This window comes from Coregonus lavaretus (assembly GCF_964263955.1).
Source record: "Coregonus lavaretus genome assembly, chromosome: 2".
NCBI lineage: Eukaryota > Metazoa > Chordata > Actinopteri > Salmoniformes > Salmonidae > Coregonus > Coregonus lavaretus.
Window position 1 is genome coordinate 71,925,810 of NC_139989.1, and position 24,238 is coordinate 71,950,047.

Genomic DNA, 24,238 nt, shown 5'->3' on the forward strand with positions numbered 1-24,238 from the left:
TGAAACAATGCGGGGTCATCATCCACCCTGATTCACCTCACCTTGCAGCCAGCCCGGATGCTAAAGTCTTCTGCCCAACAGAAGCACCACCATTTGGTCTTGCTGAGGTTAAGAGTTGCGATGTTGAAAATGTTACCCAAGTTAAACACCTGATCACAGTTAAAGGCCAGGCCTGCCTTAAGAAGAGCCACAAATACTACTATCAGGTTCAAGGCCAACTCGCCTTAAGCGGACTTCAGTGGTGTGACTTCATTACAGATACCCGCACTGACTTCACAGTTGAGAGAATCTTTAGGGATGAGGAGATTATCCACTCAATGCGACAGAAGCTTGATCATTTCTATTATAACATCTACATGGATGTCTTCTTAAGTTATAAAACATAAGGCAGAATTTTATGTGTAAATAGTGTTAAGGTAAATGTGGAAGGTGAACCTTTGACATTTTTTTCTTTAACTGCAAATTAACTTGTCATATACTGTATATCTCCTATGTACTGAAACACACATTTTGAAAAGGATTGTGATGTAAATGTCGACATGTTTTTCTTTAACTGCAAATGAACTTAATTGTGTTATATACTGTATATCTATGTATTGAAATACAAATTTTGAAAAGGATTGCGATGTTGTAAATGCTCTTACCAAAATCAAAAATGATTGGAAGCAGTTGCTTGCAAACATATATTTAATAGTTCCATCAGTGCCATGACACATAAGCACATAACATGGTTAATAGTTGGATATTTTTACAATATATCACATTAGGTTCATTAATAGCTATGAAAAAGTTATTACCCTTAACAAAAACATACAGTATAACATTAGATCAATTAAATTACCAACAAAGTTAATTCATATTTACATTTTTTTGTACATACAATACAGTAATATAAAAGTACTTCTATTTACAGCCCATCTAGCTTACTCAGGAAATATACAACTTCCAGTTGACAAAAACATCAGACTGGTTTGTCTCCTTTAATGTCAAGAGGTCCCTGATAGTTCGACATGAGGCAGCAGATGGCCCACAGCTGATTCACTGAACCCACTGTGGAAAGAGGAACAAGCCCATCCCAGATATGGTACTCCTTCACCCTCCGTATGGCCCTCTCGACTAAAATCCTCAGCCGGGCGATGGCCTGTTCTGTTTGTTGTTTGAACAAAATGGTACACTGCAATAGCATCTTCTCGAATATTGTGCCATGCTTCGGTGTTGGATGTGATACTGTTGCGATACAGACACCGGGAGAAAAGAAACAGCTAAATTAACATTCAGCTTTGACCAGGAATCAATATTTATCTAGCTATCATGCACAACAGTATTTGAATAGGTGAGTTACTATACATTCATGAATAAACTAACTGCCTAACAAAGGGTTAGATAGCTAGCTAAGTAAACTTGTTACATTACAGCCAGGCAGCAATGTAACGCTACCTTTTAACGTTATCGGTATCTGGTACTAAGTTGTTGTTAGCTAACGTTAGCCCACTTTTAAGTAACTAAGGCAGTGAACAATTATGAATTAACAATAACGTTAGCAAGTTACAAACCATTGCATATACGTAAACATTATTACTCGTTGAGAAGTCTCAGGTTACGGGCGAACGGAAGTGAAGTTAACCTGCTACGCGGAAAGGCGGAAGTTAGATGACGTCATCGTGAAAAGGGCCTATTGCCAGCTAGCTGATAGCTGTACAGTTGTGTGTGTGTGTACATGTGTATATAAATATATATAATGGGGGGTTGGGAGGGTGAACTCAGGAGGATGGTGATTGTTTAACTAATTGTCTCTATTTTATATTTGAGGGATAATAGTTATCGTCTGGTAAAGGTTTCCATTTATTCATCATAGCTTGATGTCTTTTTTCCTGTGCTGCTTGGGTGCGTTTGTTTCACAGCGCAGGTTTCAGGGTGCCTTGGTGCTTTATCTTGGCCAGGTCGCAGTTGTAAATGAGAACTTGTTCTCAACTGGCTTCTTACCTGGTTAAATAAAGGGGAAATAAAAATAAAATAAATAAAAATGCCGATTGGTTGACGTTTGTGTGTGCGGGTAGGCGCTGTTGGTGACTATGAACACATCCTCTGTTGTTGTTGTTGTTTTGTTGTTGAGACATGCTCAAGTGGGGCTAAATAGTCCAGTCATTATTGTTGCCGATGTTTGTCGCTTTGATTCAAATTGTATTTTGTGACTCGACTAACAATATATTAATGTTACAGGGAACAGTCAATGCACTTCTAATGCCATATCCATATAATTTAGAATGAACCTCTTTGGGGCGATGCTATGCATAGCAGGTACATCTAGCTTAAAGACTAGCGTCTAAGGGTATGGTTTATTAACTCCCTCAGTTGGGGAGGGGGTTGGTGGGTTTGTGGTAGGGTCAGGGTATTAGCTCACCAGATGGTTACTATGTTATACTTTCATCATTTCATTTAGTTTTTATCTTTTTCCCTCTTTCTTATTATCTTTAAAGATGTCTGCTCCTAATAACTATACATTTATGACACTTAACATTAGGGTACTGTAATGAATACTCAGGGAGAAAAAGGTGTAGATTCACGCGCAGAGCGGCAGGTGTTTATTACGCCTTTACAGAAGACAGGAATCGTGGTCACAGGCAGGCAATGGTCATACACAGGTAGGCAAACAGGCAGGTGAAACAAAACTAGGACTGAAGGCTAAAACTGGTTCTCACAAACGAGCTAGGAAAAGTCTTGGTAACTAGTGGTTCTGGTGAAAAATGTCCTTTAAGTATCTCCACAATATCCCCATACGTCTTATTACCTGTTCTGTCTGGCTGTAGCAGGCTGCCTAGTAAATTAAATGTCTTTGGCCCCATTACACTAAAACATGGAGGCACAATGTTGTCCTCATCCATGTCATTTACAAGAACAAAATATTCAAACCGTTTTGTATATGAGCTCCACTGTTCAATACTTTTATCAAATTGTCCAATGTTTCCAACAATTCCAGCCATTTTTTGTTTCTCAATAAGCTCCTGATTGTCACTCACTTCAATATTGTCCTCAACCAAAGCAATATTTTCCTCAGTTACGTGATCTTCATTCACTTCACTCACTGACGTTTCCTCCTAAATTCGCTCATTTAGCAGATTTAATTAAAAGGTTTGTCTTCACAGTTGAATAAATGTCCTTTCCTTTAATCACTGTATATTCCTCCTTTTTAATCACGTTGTATTCCCACTCCGATGTCCGTCTCCAGTCCTTTTCTGCCGTCCATGACGATGTTAACTCTCTTTCTTAGCTAGCTGGACTATGCACTTGCCTCTGCTAGCAATACACTGTGCTAACATTAGCCTAGGATGGACCACAGAAAATAACAGTTTTAAACAGTTGTAAAAACCCACTTCTTCCAGACAGAATAGTTCCTGTAGGTTCAGACTAACTCATCACCAATCTTTTGTTATGTCTCGTGGGTTTCATAACCACGTCTGTATAACAATTCAATAATGATGAGACAGGAGACAAGAATCAGTTCAACCATTTATCTGGAACGTGATCATCTCAACACATACAAACCCCCATGATGCTCTGCGGCACAACCCCAATATACAACAAATACATAGATAAGTAAATGGACACTAAACAAAACTCATAGAGGAATTTAAATGTTCAGTTGTAGAAAGTAGGGCCATGGGATAGGGTCAGAAAGGTCAGTATGTTTGATAACTGGTTCCAGAGGTGACATAACAAGCATAAGGTCCATATTAACACAGTGAAGTAGAGGTGGGAGCTAAAAGCAGACATGGACAGTGAGACGGTGTGAGGAGGTCAGGGGTGAAACACTAGATCAGGACAGGTAGAAATGGCAGGGCTGGAAATAGACACAGAGACACATTCTGATCATGGCTCAGACCTGACCTGAGACACCCAAACAGAAGATGCCATAGCAAAGTCCTGTCCAGTAGGCTATATGGGATTTCCTTTCATCAAAATCCAACACATGGAAATGTGTCCAGTGTGTGTGTGTCCAGTGTGTGTGTGTGTGTGTGTCCAGTGTGTGTGTGTGTCCAGTGTGTATGTGTGTGTCCAGTGTGTGTGAGTGTGTATCAAGTGTGTTTGTGTGTGTGTGTCCAGTGTGTGTGTGTGTGTGTGTGTGTGTGTCTAGTGTGTGTATGTGTGTGTCCAGTGTATGTGTGTGTGTGTGTGTCTGGTGTGTGTGTGTGTGTGTGTGTGTGTGTCCAGTGTGTGTGTGTGTGTGTGTGTCCAGTGTGAGTGTGTCCAGTGTGTGTGTGTCCATTGTGTGTGTGTGTGTGTGTTTGTTTGTCCAGTGTGTGTGGGTGTGTGTGTCCAGTGTGTGTGTGTCCAGTGTGTGTGTGTGTGTGTCCAGTGTGTGTGTGTGTCCAGTGTGTGTGCTCAGTGTGTGTGTGTGTGTGTGTGTACAGTGTGTGTGTGTGTCCAGTGTGTGTGTGTGTGTGTCCAGTGTGAGTGTGTCCAGTGTTTGTCCAGTGTGTGTGTGTGTGTGTGTGTGTGTGTGTTTGTTTGTGTCCAGTGTGTGTGTGTGTGTGTGTATCCAGTGTTTGTGTCCAGTGTGTGTGTGTGTCCAGTGTGTGTCTTGTAGGCTATATGGGATTTCCTTTCATCAAAATCCAACACATGGAAATGTGTCCAGTGTGTGTGTGTCCAGTGTGTGTGTGTGTCCAGTGTGTATGTGTGTGTCCAGTGTGTGTGAGTGTGTGTGTGTCTGGTGTGTGTGTGTGTGTGTGTCTAGTGTGTGTATGTGTGTGTCCAGTGTATGTGTGTGTGTGTGTGTCTGGTGTGTGTGTGTGTGTGTGTGTGTGTGTGTGTGTGTGTGTGTGTGTCCAGTGTGTGTGTTTGTGTGTGTGTCCAGTGTGAGTGTGTCCAGTGTGTGTGTGTCCAGTGTGTGTGTGTGTGTGTGTGTGTTTGTTTGTCCAGTGTGTGTGGGTGTGTGTGTCCAGTGTGTGTGTGTGTGTCCAGTGTGTGTGTGTCCAGTGTGTGTGTGTGTGTGTCCAGTGTGTGTGTGTGTCCAGTGTGTGTGCTCAGTGTGTGTGTGTGTGTGTGTGTACAGTGTGTGTGTGTGTCCAGTGTGTGTGTGTGTGTGTGTGTCCAGTGTTTGTCCAGTGTGTGTGTGTGTGTGTGTGTGTGTGTGTTTGTTTGTGTCCAGTGTGTGTGTGTGTGTGTGTGTATCCAGTGTTTGTGTCCAGTGTGTATGTGTGTGTCCAGTGTGTGTCCAGTAGGCTATATGGGAATGTGTCCAGTGTGTGTGTGTCCAGTGTGTGTGTGTGTGTCCAGTGTGTGTGTGTGTCCAGTATGTATGTGTGTGTCCAGTGTGTGTGAGTGTGTATCAAGTGTGTTTGTGTGTGTGTATCCAGTATGTGTGTGTGTGTGTCCAGTTTGTGTGTGTGTATGTCCAGTGTGTGTGTGTGTGTGTGTCCAGTGTGTGTCCAGAGTGTGTCCAGTGTGTGTCCAGTGTTTGTGTGTGTGTGTCCAGTGTGTGTGTGTCCAATGTGTGTATGTGTGTGTGTGTCTAGTGTGTGTATGTGTGTGTCCAGTGTATGTGTGTGTGTGTGTGTCTGGTGTGTGTGTGTGTGTGTGTGTGTGTGTGTGTGTGTGTGTGTGTGTGTGTGTGTGTGTGTGTCCAGTGTGTGTCCAGTGTGTGTCCAGTGTAAGTGTGTCCAGTGTGAGTGTGTCCAGTGTGTGTGTGTCCAGTGTGTGTGTGTGTGTGTTTGTTTGTCCAGTGTGTGTGGTTGTGTGTGTCCAGTGTTTGTGTGTGTGTCCAGTGTGTGTGTGTCCAGTGTGTGTGTGTCCAGTGTGTGTGCTCAGTGTGTGTGTGTGTGTGTGTACAGTGTGTGTGTGTGTCCAGTGTGTGTGTGTGTGTGTCCAGTGTGAGTGTGTCCAGTGTGTGTGTTTGTCCAGTGTGTGTGTGTGTGTATGTGTGTGTGTGTGTTTGTTTGAGTCCAGTGTGTGTGTGTGTGTGTGTATCCAGTGTTTGTGTCCAGTGTGTGTGTGTGTCCAGTGTGTGTCCAGTGGGAGTGTGTGTGTCCAGTGTGTGTGTGTGTGTCAGTGTTACCATGGTTATTATTTACAGGGACACTGAGGAGTCAACATCATAAATCCAAAACCCTGGATAGAGGGGCTCAGTGAATGTGGAGTAGAATGTGTACAGGTGGGTCAGTGTGTCAGAGGAGACTCTGTAGAAGGACAGAGTGCCGGCTGGCCAGTCCAGATACACTCCTACTCTGTGGGAGCTGGAGGAGGGGACGTCTAAGGGAGTGGGGTTATTATTGTGACAGGCTCTGTAACTGTTGTCAGAGCAGAACAGACTCCAGGACTTGTCATTGTATCCAATAATACAGTCATCACCCCATCCTCTCCTGCTGATTCCTTTATATGTCACTCCTATACCAGCCCCTCCCCCACTCCACTGTACCTCCCAGTAACAGCGCCCAGTCAGACCCTCTCTACACAGCACCTGGTACCAGTCCTGAAATCTCTCTTGGTGATCAGGATACGGCTGCTCCTCTCTCCTATATGTCACCTTTCTGTTCTCCTCAGACAGCGAGAGGAATCTGTTTACTGTGTTTAGGTCCAGTGTGAGATCACAGACATCTGATGGATGAAACCAGACACAATATTAGAAATCATCATCATTCACATTAGAATGATAACTCACTTTCCACTAATTCATTTAATGTAGATGTTTCTAGGTATCAAAAGGAGAAGTTAAGGTAACTTGAGACTTGTTCAATGATCATATGTTATACTGTATGGTAATATAAAACACACTTATTCCCATTAATTTCACACACACACATACTCAGACAAACTGAACACACACACACATCCTGAACACACACACACACACACACACACACACACACACACACACACTGGACACACACACACATCCTGAACACACACACACACACACACACACACACACACACACACACACACACACACACACACACACACTGAACACACACACAACCTGAACAAACACACACACACACACACACATCCTGAACACACACACACACACATCCTGATCACACACATACACACACACTGGATACACACACACACACATTTCTAACGTAACACGGACACGTCACAAACAGACACACACATTGTCAAAGCAACTCTTTGTAAACTTTGGTGTCCCTGATTTGTGCTTCTGTAGAACTACAGCTGATATTTAATATGACCAAGTAAGTAATGATGGTGGTCTTTGACTTTGACTTCACTTGAATGAAGACTTATTCTTAGTCATATTCTTCACAGCAGTCAACACTCACATTTTCTAAGTCCAGGTCTCAATGTGTTCTCTCCACCATGTTCCACACTGTAGCGGTAAGCAGAAGAACAGACAGTCATTGAGGGATACACCTGAACTCACACACACACACACACACACACACACACACACACACACACACACACACACACACACACACACACACACACACACACACACACACACACACCCCCACACACACACACACACACACACACACACACACACACACACACTCACACACACATTCAGCATATAACTTTGTACAAGCGGTGGTAAGAATGTTTGTCCGTGTGTGTGTCCAGTGTGTGTCCAGTGTGTGTCCAGTGTTTGTGTGTCCAGTGTGTGTGTGTGTGTGTTTCCAGTGTGTGTGGGTCCAGTGTGTGTGTGTTTGGGTCCAGTGTGTGTGGGTCCAGTGTGCGTGTGTCCGGTGTGTGTTTCCTTTGTGTGTGTGAGTGTGTCCAGTGTGTGTGTTTGTGTCCAGTGTGTGTGTGTCCAGTGTGTGCGTTTTTGTGTGTGTTTCCAGTGTGTGTGTTTGTGTGTGTGTGTGTGTGTGTGTCCAGTGTGTGTGTGTGTGTCCAGTTTGTGTGTGTCCAGTGTTTGTGTCTGTGTGTGTCCAGTGTGTGTGTGTGTTTGTGTCCAGTGTGTGTGTGTGTGTGTGTGTGTGTGTGTGTGTGTGTGTGTGTGTGTGTGTGTCGGTCCAGTGTGTGTGTTTGTCCAGTGTGTGTGTTTGTCCAGTATGTGTACTGAACACACAAACACACACATATTGGACACATACACACACTGGACCCACACACACACACACACACACTGGACCCCCACACACACTGGACACACACACACACACACACACTGGACACACACACACAAAAACACACACACAAACACTGGACACACACACATTGGACACACACACACACACACACACACAGTCTTTATATAACTTAGTCCAAGTGGTGGTCAGAATGTTTGTCTTAACTAGCCTGATAACTCAAACATGTCTGATATGAACATTGACATAAACCCTCTACATACTTGAGTTTCTCCAGTCTGCAGTGTGGATCCTCCAGTCCAGCAGAGAGCAGTCTGACTCCTGAGTCTCCTGGGTGATTGTAGCTCAGGTCCAGCTCTCTCAGGTGTGAGGGGTTTGACTTCAGAGCTGAGACCAGAGAAGCACAGCCTTCCTCTGTGACTAGACAGCCTGACAGCCTGCAAAGAGTCAAATCATATTAAAACCACACTGCTGTTCTTTGGTGGTCAAAATAGTGGCAGTATATTTTTTCAAAATGTTCAGATATATTAGTGTCCTGAAACCTGCCATATCTATTCATAAATTAATGTATCATTATTAGAAATGACAAATTATCAAAGTATTGCATGTAGATAGAAAAATGTATAGTACAAATATTTGAGTAGACTAACCAGAGCAGTTTAAAAAGCAGTATCAGTCAAAAGACAGACAGTGAGGTAACAGATTTACATTTTAGTCATTTAGCAGACGCTCTTATCCAGAGCGACTTACAGTTAGTGAATAGATATTATTATTATTTTTTTTATACTGGCCCCCCGTGGGAATCGAACCCACAACCCTGGCATTGCAAACGCCATGCTCTATCAACTGAGCTACATCCCTGCCAGCCATTCCCTCCCCTACCCTGGGCCAATTGTGCGCCGCCCATGAGTCTCCCGGTCGCGGCCGGCGGCGACAGAGCCTGGATTCGAACCAGGATCGCTAGTGGCACAGTTAGCACTGCGATGCAGTTCCTTAGACCACTGCACCACTCAGGATTTAGATTGTATTGAGTATACAGTCCACACCATATCTATTTTGACAGTGAAGATTACATTTTAAATGTGGCTCTATACTACAGCATTTTGGATTTGAGATCAAATGTTTTATATAATTTGACAGTATATAATGTCACCTTTTATTTGAGGGTATTTTAATACATATCTGTTTCACCGTTTAGAAATAAAAGCACTTTATGTATCTAGTCCCCCATTTGAAAAAGTCAAACGTATTCTGACCAATTCACTTATAGTGTATTAAAGTAGTCAGAATTTTTGTATTTGGTCCCATATTCTTTGAACGCATGAAAACATGTTTCTAAACACTACTAAATAGATCCTAATGATGCCGTGATTGAGAAAGAAATAATGAATGAATCATGAATAATAATGAGTGAGAAAGTTACAGAGGCTACAACAAAACATGCTAACCTCTCACCATTAACATAAAATAAAAAGTGACATTCTGTACTGTTGCCTGATATGAAACATTATATCTCAAATCCAAAATGCTGGAGCATAGCACCAAATGTAAAACTGTAAGCTTCACTGTCCAAACACATATGGTGTGGACTATGTGTGCCTGGTAAACACATGTGGATCTGGTGAACAGTTATCACTTGTTGACCAACTACAGGAATACTGACCTCAGAGTCTCCAGTTTACAGTGGGGATTCCCCAGTCCAGCAGAGAGCAGCTTCACTCCTGAATCCTTCAGGTCATTGTTACTCAGATCCAGCTCTCTCAGGTGTGAGGGGTTTGACCTCAGAGCTGAGACCAGAGAAGCACAGCCTTTCTCTGTGACTAGACAGCCTGACAGCCTGACAGAGAGATCATCATGATTTCACAAACACACCCTTAATTTAACACCAGTAGTGTAGAAGGACAATGGCAGATGCATTTGGTTTATTCTCTTAAACAACATATAGATTAATCTTCTGTCTCCTAGAATTGTATGGTCATATTGTTATACTAATGTGAACATCAATGCATTGATTCAATATGTTTTTCAAAAATACATATATTTCTCTAAACTGAATATTTCTTCCTGATGATTAGTACTTAAATGACATTTTATGTACTCACAGAGCAGCTCTGGAGGCTTTGACCACTGGGAGCAGCCTCAGAAGACCTTCCTCTGATCTGGAGTATTTCTTCAGGTCAAACACATCCAGCTCCTTTTCTGAAGTCAGCAACACAAAGACCAGAGCTGACCACTGTGCAGGTGACAGTTTGGCTTCTGAGAGACTTCCTGATATCAGGTAGCTTTGGATCTCCTCCACTAGAGAATGGTCCTTCAGTTCATTCAGACAGTGGAACAGATTGATGCACCTCTCTGGAGAGGGATTCTCCCTGATCTTCTCCTTGATGTACTTGACTGTTTCTTCATGGCTCTGTGAGCTGCTTCTTGTCTTTGCCAGTAGAGCTCGTAAGTGCTTCTGATTGGACTCCAGTGAGAGGCCCAGAAGGAAGCGGAGGAACAGGTCCAGGTTTCCTGTCTCACTTTGTAAGGCTTTATCCACAGCACTCTTGTAGAAAGTAACTTCAGGCTTGTCTCTTGACTTGTAGTCTCTGAACAGCGAAGAAAAGTTGCTTGACTTTGATTGAGGTTTTGCCATTAGATTCTCATTGTTGTTGATGAATGAGAGGAACACATATACAGCAGCCAGAAACTCCTGAATGCTCAGATGCACGAAGCAGTACACCTTGTCCTGGTACAGCCCACATTCCTCTGTAAAGATCTGTGTGCACAATCCTGAGTACACTGAGGCTTCATTGACATCAATGCCAGCCTCTTTCAGGTCTTCTTCATAGAAAATCAGATTGCCATTCACAAGCTGTTGAAAAGCCAGTTTTCCCAGTGACAGAATGCTCTCTTTATTCCAGTGTGGACCTGTCTCTTCTTTCCCAAGATACTTTTCATTCTTCTGTTCGGTATGAAACACCACAAGGTGTGAGTACATCTCAGTCAGAGTCTTGGGCATCTCTTCTCTCTTATGTTTCAACATGTGTTCAAGGACTGTTGCAGAAATCCAACAGAAGACTGGAATGTGGCACATGATGTGGAGGCTCCTTGATGTCTTTATGTGTGAGATGATTCTGCTGGCCAGGTCCTCATCACTGAATCTCTTCCTGAAGTACTCCTCCTTCTGTGGGTCATTGAACCCTCGTACCTCTGTCACCTGGTCAACACACACTGAAGGGATCTTATTGGCTGCTGCAGGTCGGGTAGTTATCCAGAGGAGAGCAGAGGGAAGCAGATTTCCCTTGATGAGATTTGTCAGCAGAACATCCACTGAGGTTGACTCTGTGACGTCACAACAGATCTTGTTATTCTGGAAGTCTAGGGGCAGTCGGCACTCATCCATACCATCAAAGATGAACAGAACTTTGTACTTGTCATAGTTGGAGATTCTTGATTCTTTGGTTTCCATTGAGAAGTGATTGAAAATTTCAATGAAAGTGTGTTTTTCCTTTTTCATCAAATTCAGCTCCCGAAAAGGGAATGAAAATACAAATTGGACATCCTGATTTGCTTGTCCTTCAGCCCAGTCCAGAATGAACTTCTGCACAGAGACTGTTTTTCCAATGCCAGCGACTCCCTTTGTCAGCACAGTTCTGATAAGTTTGTCTTGTCCAGTTAAGGGTTTGAAGATGTCGTTACATTTGATTGTAGTCTCTGGTCTTGCTTGTTTCCTGGTTGTTGTCTCAATCTGTCTCAGCTCATGTTCATTATTGACCTCTCCTGTTCCACCCTCTGTGATGTAGAGCTCTGTGTAGATCTTATTGAGAAGTGTTGGGTTTCCTTGTTTAGCTATCCCCTCAAATACACTTTGAAACTTCTTCTTTAGATTAGATTTGAGTTCACGTTGAAGAATCACAGCACGCTCATCTGAATCTAGATATAACACAGAGAATATTAATATTACATATGTTTTAATGCCTACAGTATTCTAGGACTGTTATGAGATTTTAAATTATAATCATTTTTTTTGCTTAACTGACTGTATAAATGTGTAAATAGGTGGTCCTCTGTAGCTCAGCTGGTAGAGCACGGCGCTTGTAACGCCAAGGTAGTGGGTTCGATCCCCGGGACCACCCATACACAAAAAATGTATGCACGCATGACTGTAAGTCGCTTTGGATAAAAGCGTCTGCTAAATGGCATATTATTATTATAAATGTTTTCATAATGCATTACAGACTGATGTGACTGATTATATTGTTATTGGTATTCTCTCTCTCTCTCTCTCTCTCTCTCTCTCTCTCTCTCTCTCTCTCTCTCTCTCTCTCAATTCAATTCAATTTCAATTTAAGGGCTTTATTGGCATGGGAAACGTGTGTTAACATTGCCAAAGCAAGGGAAGTAGATAGTAAACAAAAGTGAAATAAACAATAAATATTAACAGTAAACATTACACTCAGAAGTTTCAAAAGAATAAAGACATTTCAAATGTCATATTATGTATATATACAGTGTTGTTACAATGTGCAAATAGTTAAAGTACAAATGGGAAAATAAATAAACATAAATATGGGTTGTATTTACAATGGTGTTTGTTCTTCACTGGTTGCCCTTTTCTTGTGGCAACAGGTCACAAATCTTGCAGCTGTGATGGCACACTGTGGTTTTTCACCCAGTAGATAAGGGAGTTTATCAAAATTGGGTTTGTTTTCGAATTCTTTGTGGATCGCTGTAATCTGAGGGAAATATGTGTCTCTAATATGGTCATACATTTGGCAGGAGGTTAGGAAGTGCAGCTCAGTTTCCACCTCATTTTGTGGGCAGTGTGCACATAGCCTGTCTTCTCTTGAGAGCCAGGTCTGCCTAAGGCGGCCTTTCTCAATAGCAAGGCTATGGTCACTGAGTCTGTACATAGTCAAAGCTTTCCTTAAGTTTGGGTCAGTCACAGTGGTCAGGTATTCTGCCACTGTGTACTCTCTGTTTAGGGCCAAATAGCATTCTAGTTTGCTCTGTTTTTTTGTTTGTTCTTTCCAATGTGTCAAGTAATTCTCTTTTTGTTTTCTCATGATTTGGTTGGGTCTAATTGTGTTGTTGTTGTTGTTGTTGTTGTTGTTGTTGTCCTGGGGCTGTATGGGGTCTGTTTGTGTTTGTGAACAGAGGCCCAGGACAAGCTTGATTAGGGGACTCTTCTCCAAGTTCATCTATCTGTAGGTGATGGCTTTGTTATGGAAGGTTTGGGAATCGCTTCCTTTTAAGTGGTTATAGAATTTAACGGCTCTTTTCTGGATTTTGATAATTAGCGGGTATTGGCCTAATTCTGCTCTGCATGCATTATTTGGTGTTTTACGTTGTACACGGAGGATGTTTTTGCAGAATTCTGCATGCAGAGTCTCAATTTGGTGTTTGTCCCATTTTGTGAATTCTTGGTTGGTGAGCGGACCCCAGACCTCAGAACCATAAAGGGCAATGGGTTCTATAACTGATTCAAGTATTTTTAGCCAGATCCTAATTGGTATGTCAAATTTTATGTTCCTTTTGATGGCATAGAAGGCCCTTCTTGCCTTGTCTCTCAGATCGTTCACAGCTTTGTGGAAGTTACCTGTGGCGCTGATGTTTAGGCCGAGGTATGTATAGTTTTTTGTGTGCTCTAGGGCAACGGTGTCTAGATGGAATTTGTATTTGTGGTCCTGGCAACTGGACCTTTTTTGGAACACCATTATTTTTGTCTTACTGAGATTTACTGTCAGGGCCCAGGTCTGACAGAATCTGTGCAGAAGATCTAGGTGCTGCTGTAGGCCCTCCTTGGTTGGTGACAGAAGCACCAGATCATCAGCAAACAGAAGACATTTGACTTCAGATTCTAGTAGGGTGAGGCCGGGTGCTGCAGACTGTTCTAGTGCCCTCGCCAATTCATTGATATATATGTTGAAGAGGGTGGGGGTAAACTGCATCCCTGTCTCACCCCACGGCCCTGTGGAAAGAAATGTGTGTGTTTTTTGCCAATTTTAACCACACACTTGTTGTTTGTGTACATGGATTTTATAATGTCGTATGTTTTTCCCCCAACCCCACTTTCCATCAATTTGTATAGCAGACCCTCATGCCAAATTGAGTCAAAAGCTTTTTTGAAATCAACAAAGCATGAGAAGACTTTGCCTTTGTTTTGGTTTGTTTGTTTGTCAATTAGGGTGTGCAGGGTGAATACATGGTCTGTCGTACGGTAATTTGGTAAAAAGCCAATTTGACATTTGCTCAGTACATTGTTTTCACTGAGGAAATGAACTAGTCTGCTGTTAATGATAATGCAGAGGATTTTCCCAAGGTTGCTGTTGACGCATATCCCACGATAGTTATTGGGGTCAAATTTGTCTCCACTTTTGTGGATTGGGGTGATCAGTCCTTGGTTCCAAATATTGGGGAAGATGCCAGAGCTAAGGATGATGTTAAAGAGTTTAAGTATAGCTAATTGAAATTTGGGGTCTGTATATTTTATCATTTCATTGAGGATACCATCAACACCACAGGACTTTTTGGGTTGGAGGGTTTGTATTTTGTCCTGTAGTTCATTCAATGTAATTGGAGAATCCAGTGGGTTCTGGTAGTTTTTAATAGTTGATTCTAAGATTTGCATTTGATCATGTATATTTTTTTGCTGTTTGTTCTCTGTTATAGGGCCAAAAAGATTGGAGAAGTGGTTTACCCATACATCTCCATTTTGGATAGATAGCTCTTCGTGTTGTTGTTTGTTTAGTGTTTTCCAATTTTCCCAGAAGTGGTTAGAGTCTATGGATTCTTCAATTACATTGAGCTGATTTCTGACATGCTGTTCCTTCTTTTTCCGTAGTGTATTTCTGTATTGTTTTAGTGATTCACCATAGTGAAGGCGTAGGCTCAGGTTTTCTGGGTCTCTATGTTTTTGGTTGGATAGGTTTCTCAATTTCTTTCTTCGGTTTTTGCATTCTTCATCAAACCATTTATCACTGTTATTACTTTTCTTTGGTTTTCTGTTAGAGATTTTTAGATTTGATAGGGAAGTTGAGAGGTCAAATATACTGTTTAGGTTTTCTACTGCCAAGTTTACACCTTCACTATTACAGTGGAATGTTTTGTCCAGGAAGTTGTCTAGAATGGATTGAATTTGTTGTTTCCTAATTGTTTTTTGGTAGGTTTCAACACTACTTTCCTTCCATCTATAGCATTTCTTAATATTATTCAGTTCCTTTGGCTTTGATGCCTCATGATTGAGTATTGCTCTGTTCAAGTAGACTGTGATTTTGCTGTGGTCTGATAGGGGTGTCAGTGGGCTGACTGTGAACGCTCTGAGAGACTCTGGGTTGAGGTCAGTGATAAAGTAGTCTACAGTACTACTGCCAAGAGATGAGCTATAGGTGTACCTACCATAGGAGTCCCCTCGAAGCCTACCATTGACTATGTACATACCCAGTGTGCGACAGAGCTGCAGGAGTCGTGACCCGTTTTTGTTGGTTATGTTGTCGTAGTTGTGCCTAGGGGGGCATATGGGGGAGGGAATGCTGTCACCTCCAGGTAGGTGTTTGTCCCCCTGTGTGCTGAGGGTGTCAGGTTCTTGTCCAGTTCTGGCATTTAGGTCGCCACAGACTAGTACATGTCCCTGGGTCTGGAAATGATTGATTTCCCCCTCCAGGATGGAGAAACTGTCTTCATTAAAGTATGGGGATTCTAGTGGGGGGATATAGGTAGCACACAGGAGGACATTTTTCTCAGTTGAGATAATTTCCTTTTGAATTTCTAACCAAATGTAAAATGTTCCTGTTTTGATTAATTTAATAGAGTGAGTTAGGTCTGCTCTAAACCAAATGAGCATACCCCCTGAGTCCCTTCCCTGTTTCACACCTGGTAGTTTGGTGGATGGGACTACCAGCTCTCTGTAACCTAGAGGGCAACCAGTGGGTCCGTCTCCTCTATACCATGTTTCTTGTAGGATGACAATGTCTGTATTTCCGATTTCTTTGGTGAAGTCCAGATTCCTGCTCTTTAGGCCAAAGGCAGATGACCTCAGGCCTTGGATATTCCAGGATGAAATAGTGAAGGCTTTGTGTTCCATAAAGTGTCTAATGTTGTTGGTTGTGTGGTTTGGCCTCAGGCCAGTAATTGTGAGCAGAGCCTGCTGAGCATCTGGTACATGCCATTGGCTTGGGCTAGTGTAAGAGTGGGTGTTGGGCCTGTTTGCCTGCTCACGGCCTGGGCGTATGTGTGACTTTCATGTTGAGGTCCTCTTTGTGGGAGTGGGGGGCTTGGGGTGGGTAGGAGGGGCATAGGTCTGATCTGAGGGAGCCTAAATGGGGTGTGGGCATGGTTGACTTGGGGGGGAGTTAATTGGTGGGGGTGGGGGTGTAGATGTGGTTGATGGTGCTGTGGTCTGGATGTAGGTCCTCTCTGCGGGGGTCCTCTATGTGTAGGTCCTGGGGGGGTCCCGCAGGTCTGGGAGGGTGTCTCGCTGGTCTGGGCGGGGTGTCTGTTGATCTGTTGCTCCTGTGTGAGGTGTTGTGTCTGCGGTTGAGGGCGATATCCTTTAGGGTCCGGGCGAAGGTGGGCACTGCTGCCTTGTATAGGTGGACCTGGTCATAAAGGCTGTTCACGTCCAGGGTGGAGTGGTGGGCCAGGTAGACATTTGGTTTTGATGCACAGTCACGGGAAATACTTGCGTTTACCCGCTGTATGGTAGCAGGGTGGAAGTCTTTTCGTGGTAACAGGGTTGAGATAACCACTTGTGCGTTGGGGAAAGTAGAAGAAGCTTTTTCTATCACTCCCTTGAGTGATGTGGCCACCCTTTCCTGCTGTGTTCTCAGGTCGTTTGTGCCTGTGTGTATTATTATGTGGCTGGGTGATCCTAGTCGGTCCTCAGACAGAAGGTCTAGGGCGCGTTGGGTGTTTGGACACCAGAGTTTAGACACTGTGTGTTTTGGAAAAAGTGTATTTTCTTGTATGTATTTCCCGTTTGAGTCCATAAGGAGTACAATCTGTGGCTTGTGTATGTCCTCAGTGGGTGTGGGGGGGTCGTCATGAGGGCTATCAGGGTGTCTGACTGGGGGGTTGCTCAGAGGGGTTGGGATCCCCTGGGCTTGGGGTTCTTCATTTGTTTGTCTGTGTGTGATGTCGAGGCTATGGTCAGGGTCTAGGGTGTACTGTTCTGCTGCGGTGTCGAGACTTTGGACAGGATCTGAGGTGGGCTGTTCTGCTGGCTTCTCTGCGGGGGTGGCCAGCTCTCTAATGGGTTGTTCTATGTCACCCGTCATCGTTCTCACCTTCTCCTCCAGCACTCTGATCCTCTCCTCTAGTGCTCTGTTCTTCTCCTGCTCCTGCTCTTTCTCCTGTTGATGTTGTCTCACCACAGTCCAGAGTGCAGACATGTCTCTCTCTAACTGCAGCTCTCCAGGTCTAGTTAAGGGGGTGTTGTTGTGCTGGACTGTTGTCTGGGTCTGTGCTGACTGGAGTGTGTTCACCTGCTGTTCCAGCTCCACCTGCCTTACCTCCAGCTGGGTGAATTTATCCTTCATTTCAATGAGGGAGTAGTACTCTGTGCTGGGAAGTTGACTTTCTGCTTGGGGTTGCTCTGTGGGGTTATTTAATGAAGAGGTCTGGTCTGACCCGCTCGGGGTAGGGGTATCTTTCTCAAGGGAGAGCTTCTCCTGCTGAGCTATTTCTTTGATTAGGTGAAAGTCCAGCTGGAACTGTTTGGTGTTGCCTTGAACCAAAACGGTTCCAGATTTATAGAGATTAATATTAGACGACTCAGAGTCCTCGTTGTCCAGTATCCTGAGTTTCCACCCGTCGCTAACACCCCCCCTCTTAACAGAGGGGTAGTGTGCTAGTATAGCACTGTGCCATGCCAGGGGATGGTCTGTGTGGAAGATAAGGTTGCTTATTTTCCCATTTTTATACAAATCAGCAAAAAGTATCTCCTGCTTCCCCAAAATAAGTTTCAATTTGTACTCTTTTCGTGTCTTGTCGTTTTTTACATTCAGAGGGTACTGTATTTTAATGACCTCTGAACAGTGGGGGGGTGCTTCTAAGGCCTCTCCAATTGGTTGGGGTAGACTGTACGACTCTCCTGCCATTGTTGGGCTCAGGGGCTTTGACACCTCTCACTTCACACGTCAGTGCTAATTGCAATTGTATCTCTTTGTCAAGTAAGCTTAAGCTTGGTAGCCTTAGCATTCAGTCCTTATAAAATAAAATATATCATTGTAATGTATTTTTCTTCTTGGTTTTTGAAAGTGAAAAATAGCTTCATACTAAACATTACTCACTCAGTTCCAGGTTGGATAGTGTTTTCAGGTTTCTGTTTGTTTGCCAGAGCATTTGCTGTATAGTTTGAGAATAGTAATCCTTGGTAGTAGAAAACTTTCCAGGTAATTCCGTCCAAAATCAGGTTGTAGGTTTGGAGTTTTGGTTTGGAATGAAGGTTATGTTGTGGAGGGTAGCATCCTGTATATGTCCCTGCCAAAAAATCCTACTTTATCTAACTCTAAATCTATATATTTTGTTAAAAATGCAGGAGCAATGTCTTTGAGCTCTCTCTCTCTCTCTCTCTCTCTCTCTCTCTCTCTCTCTCTCTATCTCTCTCTCTCTCTCTCTCTCTCTCTCTCTCTCTCTCTCTCTCTCTCTCTCTCTCTCTCTCTCTCTCTTCTGTCTAAATTAATCAACACAACACATCCCTGCTGCTACTTGATGAGGTCACTAGGTGTTGTGTTAAGGCTGCTACAATATCATTGAGTTACACAGCTACTTTAGCTGTACTTTAGCTACAGCTTTTAAATGTTCTAAAACAGCATTCAACATGAGGCAGACAGCTCTTACTTTTCTCCAGTGTGTCAGCAAGCTCCTTCTGGTTCATTTTCCTCAGGACGTGCAGTGTGATCTTCAGAGCCCCCTCTCTGGCACTGCTCTCCTGCTTCTCATCTTCAGCATCCACCACTTCCTTATCCTGCTTCTGACTCTCAAAGCCTTCTGGGAGTTCTGGACTAAGAATCCTCTTGAACATCTTCAGCTCATTCTTCACAAATGTCATAATATGCTCTTCAAGCAACTGAAATAAATCAAGTAAATCAGTTAAGCAAGAGACTAAATGCTTTCTCATTAACACATTAATGAATGATTGACAGATCAACTTTACTTGAGGTAAACAAAAACAAATGTACATAACAGGACCACATACACTGAATATGGAGGCCAGGTCTGTTTGATGACTCTGGGAAGACTGACCAATGAGAATGTCTGACTCTGATCTCTCCTGTTGGTTTCTGTGGACAAAACATGAGATTACATCTCCTCATCCAGGGAGTACACACACACACACACACACACACACACACACACAAACACACACACACACACACACACACACACACACACTCACACACTCACACACAGGGAGGGAATGTTGTGTTAGTTTAATATTGTTTCAGGACTATGAAAATTGAAAAAAGGATTAGCCTATGGATTATGAAAACAACCAAAAGAAATGGGAAAATGGGAGAGGACAAATGACTAGAGACAGTCTTGTTTAACTCACTGACCATGACCCATGAGTTCTTCTTACCTTTGTTCAGTAGAAAAGTCTCCCTCTCTAAACAGTATAGGTTGACGCATAGACCAGTCACTCTTCATGGACACACAGCTGGGTACAGGGGAGGCTGGTCTCTCCTGCTTGATTGGACTTCAACACAACAGAGACAAACATTACATCTCTCATCTACTCTGAGCTCAGATGGGGAAACATAAGAAGAGTTTCATTCCAAAATGCTATATATACATTTTCAGAAACGGTAAATTAGCTTTTATTGTTTAAAGAAATTATGAAAGAGATTGGTGTTTTTTCAGTAGCTAATCATGGTATGCGATTGTTCAATGAATGACATGTATTTCTTTAAAATCTATCAATTGATGGTTTCATTTCAGAGAGACAAATAATCATGTTTTTTTTGCAAATTGCTATATATCTGCCTCACTCTCAGAGAAATAAGTAGTACTGCTAGGTTTTACACAGTAATAATATATATCTGCCTCACTCTCAGAGAAATAAGTAGTACTACTAGGTTTTACACCGTAATAATATATCTGCCTCACTCTCAGAGAAATAAGTAGTACTGCTAGGTTTCACACAGTAATAATATATCTGTCTCACTCTCAGAGAAATAAGTAGTACTGCAAGGTTTTACACAGTAATAATATTATATATCCTCCTCACTCTCAGAGAAATAAGTAGTACTGCTAGGTTTTACACAGTAATAATATATCTGCCTCACTCTCAGAGAAATAAGTAGTACTACTAGGTTTTACACAGTAATAACATATATCTGCCTCACTCTCAGAGAAATAAGTAGTACTGCTAGGTTTTACACAGTAATAATATATATCAGCCTCACTCACAGAGAAATAAGTAGTACTGCTAGATTTTACACAGTAATGAAATATATCTGCCTCACTCACAGAGAAATAAGTAGTACTGCTAGATTTTACACAGTAATAATATATCTGCCTCACTCTCAGAGAAATAAGTAGTACTGCTAGGTTTTACACAGTCAAATGTGACTCAGCTAGAAAAATGTATATCATACACTACAGTTGAGGAACAATGGGAAAGTAATTCTGCTTTGAAAGATGATAAACTTCACTTTTGAGAAAATGGCCTTTGAATGTTTTGGTACACCTACTGGAGAGCTCTTCTTTATCTACAGTGGTGTTACTTTGGCAGATAATGTCACCCATCTAAATATATAGTATATATATATATATATATATATATATATATATATATATATATATATATATATATATATATATATATATATATATATATATATATATATATATAGTTAACTAAATGTATGGTGTTTCTGAGTAATTACTACTTTAGTAAGGATATACTTTATTCAGTACTACTCCAGTTACTAAATAATTCCAATAGATGGCAGCATAAGACCATGAATGACATTTCAGAAGATCAGTTTTAGTTATCTCCCTGGATACACCACCACTCCCCCTCACAGGAAAACTCCTGCACACGCTTTTTACTGTCCCTTTCCACACAGCTAACGCAAGAGGAACGACTGAAAAAGCATTCAACAGATTACTGTGAAATAATATAATGATGATTCATGTTTATTATTACCTATTTTGAAATTAACCTTCATTACTATAACGATTATCAATAAGCCTGAACATTCATTTAGTCAACTCTGGTTGAGAAAAACGTATTTTCCTAGTACATTCATTGTCAGATTCATCAACCAGCAGCGAGCACTCTGCCTTCTAGCACAAGCGAGGGGAATGTTGAGGTACATTTGCTAACCGGGAGAGTTGCATGATGTAATTTATTGGTGGGCTGGAAGGCGCACTCTTGTCTTATCTATTCCGAGGTTGTTTAATCGATATATTAGATATTTTTAAATGCATGTATACTAGGGTTGAGGTTGGAGCATCTGACTAGTGATTATTTACCAGGGGTTCAACACCTGCTATAGTCACTATTTAATTGCTCTTCCAAAAGCATCACAGGCCTAATACGAGATATATAGCTAACTAAAGTAATGAGTTACCATTTTAGAAAATCATGGGACATATAGTATTTGGTTGCATGCTATTTTATGTCATATTGCTGCTTGTAGCCTATAACTGATGCTTCGTTGTCTTATGCTGCCATCTATTGGAAATATTTAGCAATTAAAAGTTATTAATTTACGTACAGACATTGGTGAGGCAGCTGAGAAATAAAGTGTATTAGATCAGTCTCAATCCTGCCCCACGCCAATTGCTGGACCTTCACACAGAGATTACTAGGTCACCCAATTCAAACCACATTTGAAAAATAAAACAAATGTGTCTTATTTATCAAGTGTTCTGTTTTGCAATTATACATATAACAAAATAACAACAAAATAATCAAAATGCTATTTAATACTATAATTGTATTTACTAAGATAATATTATTACTAAAATAGTTTCTAAAAGTGTTCTAGGCTACCCTACCCTAGAATTAGGGGTTAGTGTTACGGCTAAAATAGGTTATAAGTAGGATAAGAGTTTCTGTATAGCACTTTGTGACATCTGCTGGTGTAAGAAGGGCTTTATAAATACATTTGATTGATTGTTAGGTTTAGGGTTTATATGGCAATAAACAGTATGGGTTTATGGCACTCTTGCTCCTCCTTGTGGCCGTATGTGGGTACTACATAACTCACTCATTACATTTACGTCATTTAGCAGACGCTCTTATCCAGAGCGACTTACAGTTAGTGAGTGCATACATTATTTTTTCATACTGGCCCACAGTGGGAAACGAACCCACAGGTCTCCCGGTCGCGGACGGCTACGACAACAAGGATCTCTAGTGGCACCTTAGACCACTGCACCACTCGGGAGACCTGACACTTCATGACACTTGCTAGGCTCATAATCTGAGGTGGCAACTGCGTCAGATCTACAAATCCATTAGCTAGACCACCCGATTAGACAACAATCACCCCATTATACCCATTTGGTTTGCAACTCAGTGAACCTGCGCAGCATTCGCTCAATTTGATGCCTACTGATGCCTACGAACGAAGAGTTCGATGCATATCAAATTACCCAGCAGCCACTTAGAAACAACAAGTTGTCAAAAAAATTGTTATTTCTTAATTAAAAAATGTCTTCTGGCTGTTTAAATCGTCCACATCTTGAAAAAGAGGACAGGGACATGCGTTTTGTTTAGATTGTACACTTTTTTCTTAAAACAAATATGGTTAACCATGACCAGAAAATGTTTAATGTTTGATGGCTATCCACCAGCCATCGCCTCTTAAACTGTCTCACCTCACTATAGGTGACCACAACATGTACTTAGGTGAACAGTGTGTGCGCTTACCAAGTAGCCTTCACCTTGTTAATAATCAGTTACCTGAGGTAAACCTACAGGGTTAACGCTCACGAAGTAGCTGTAACCTTGTTAATAATAAGTTACCTGAGGTAAACCTACAGGGTTAACGCTCACCAAGTAGCTGTAACCTTGTTAATAATAAGTTACCTGAGGTAAACCTACAGGGTTAACGCTCACCAAGTAGTTGTAACCTTGTTAATAATAAGTTACCTGAGGTAAACCTACAGGGTTAACGCAGGCAGGTCTCATTGATAACAATAGTGAAGCTGGCATTTGTGACGCAGAACAATGGGCTGGGAATAGAACGTTCTGAAGGCGATTCGGTGCCACGGAGCTCAATAGAACTAATAGGAGCTGGTAGGGTGAAAAATGCCCAAACATAAGGCTTGTTTTTTTCGAGATTACTTCATAAACAGGGACAGAAGGTAATATTATGAAACTTGGCTCCATGGCGTATGCAATGAACTAATTTTATCAGAAATAAACGTTGTAAAAAAGGTCACTTGAGGCGCCCCGAAAATAATATTCAAAAGTTCAGTCCTTTGACACAGAGGGGTTAAACACTAAAGTTACCCGTCCATCTAGTGAAGAGAGGAGAACCGGACAGAGGGAGCGTAGGAAGCCAGCATCCGTCAACGAGAGAGGGAGAAGCCCTCCACGTTATTTAACAGGTGGAAGAAACAAGGTGTCACAAGCTGGGCTAGTACTCCGGTCTCAGATGTGGAGAGCTGGGGGTTCTACCCCTTAGCCACAGAGGAGGTATAGTTGGACCCAAATGAAACACCCAAGGCAATACTCGAGGTAAGTAGATTTAATGTAACAAAAAGTTTCTTTGCACTTCAAAAATAGTCCAACAAAAGTTCTTCTCAGAAAGAGGTATATTAACAGAGGTAGAGTAACAAAACAGGAGGCAAAACAAAATAACTCCACGAGGGGAGAAAAACAAACTAAAGATAACTTAGAAAAGCTTACTTGGAAAGACACGGTGGGACAAAGCAGGAGACACATAGCCAGGACTCAAAAACCAAGTGAGGAACAGGGGAAAAAACACAGCTAAAATACTCTAGGGGAAACAAGGCACAGGTGACCTGGATCAAGCTAATAAGGACACACGAGGAAGAACTAAGGCAGAGGGGAACACAGATGACCTCTAGAGGCCCGGAGACAAACAGGAGGCAGGAAGCTGACAGGACCCCCTCCTCTAGGAACGACTCCTGACGTTCCTTCCAGAACACCCTGGCCTCAGGGTGCGAAACTCTCGGATCAAACCTGGGTCCAGGATGTCCTTGGCTGGAACCCA

The 24,238-nt window shown here is 42.2% G+C and overlaps 4 protein-coding genes across 5 annotated transcripts in view; 2 read left to right on the plus strand and 2 right to left on the minus strand.

Moving 5' to 3' along the window:
* The window catches only part of LOC311140296 (NACHT, LRR and PYD domains-containing protein 3-like), a 633,219-nt gene that overhangs the window by 229,387 nt on the left and 379,594 nt on the right, over positions 1-24,238 (plus strand). The window lies entirely within an intron of this gene.
* The window catches only part of LOC311141792 (uncharacterized protein), a 103,583-nt gene continuing 82,846 nt past the window's right edge, over positions 3,502-24,238 (plus strand). The window contains exon 1 of one of the 2 annotated variants that reach the window (XM_084177253.1): positions 3,502-3,801. The gene's annotated coding sequence lies outside the window, so the exon portion shown is untranslated. The remainder of the gene's footprint in view (positions 3,802-24,238) is intronic. The other variant, XM_084177254.1, reaches the window with a different exon arrangement.
* LOC311150700 (stonustoxin subunit beta-like) lies at positions 5,997-7,362 on the minus strand (the record flags this gene model as incomplete). The annotated part of the gene is made up of 2 exons (XM_084188210.1): positions 5,997-6,594; positions 7,284-7,362. The coding sequence occupies 2 exons, from the start codon at positions 7,360-7,362 to the stop codon at positions 6,068-6,070; spliced, it is 606 nt and encodes a 201-aa protein (XP_084044336.1). The 3' UTR covers positions 5,997-6,067.
* Positions 9,619-11,519, minus strand: LOC311141720 (NLR family CARD domain-containing protein 3-like). The gene is made up of 2 exons (XM_084177149.1): positions 10,160-11,519; positions 9,619-9,894 (listed from the first exon to the last, which is right to left on the minus strand). The coding sequence occupies exons 1-2, from the start codon at positions 11,506-11,508 to the stop codon at positions 9,705-9,707; spliced, it is 1,539 nt and encodes a 512-aa protein (XP_084033275.1). The 5' UTR covers positions 11,509-11,519; the 3' UTR covers positions 9,619-9,704.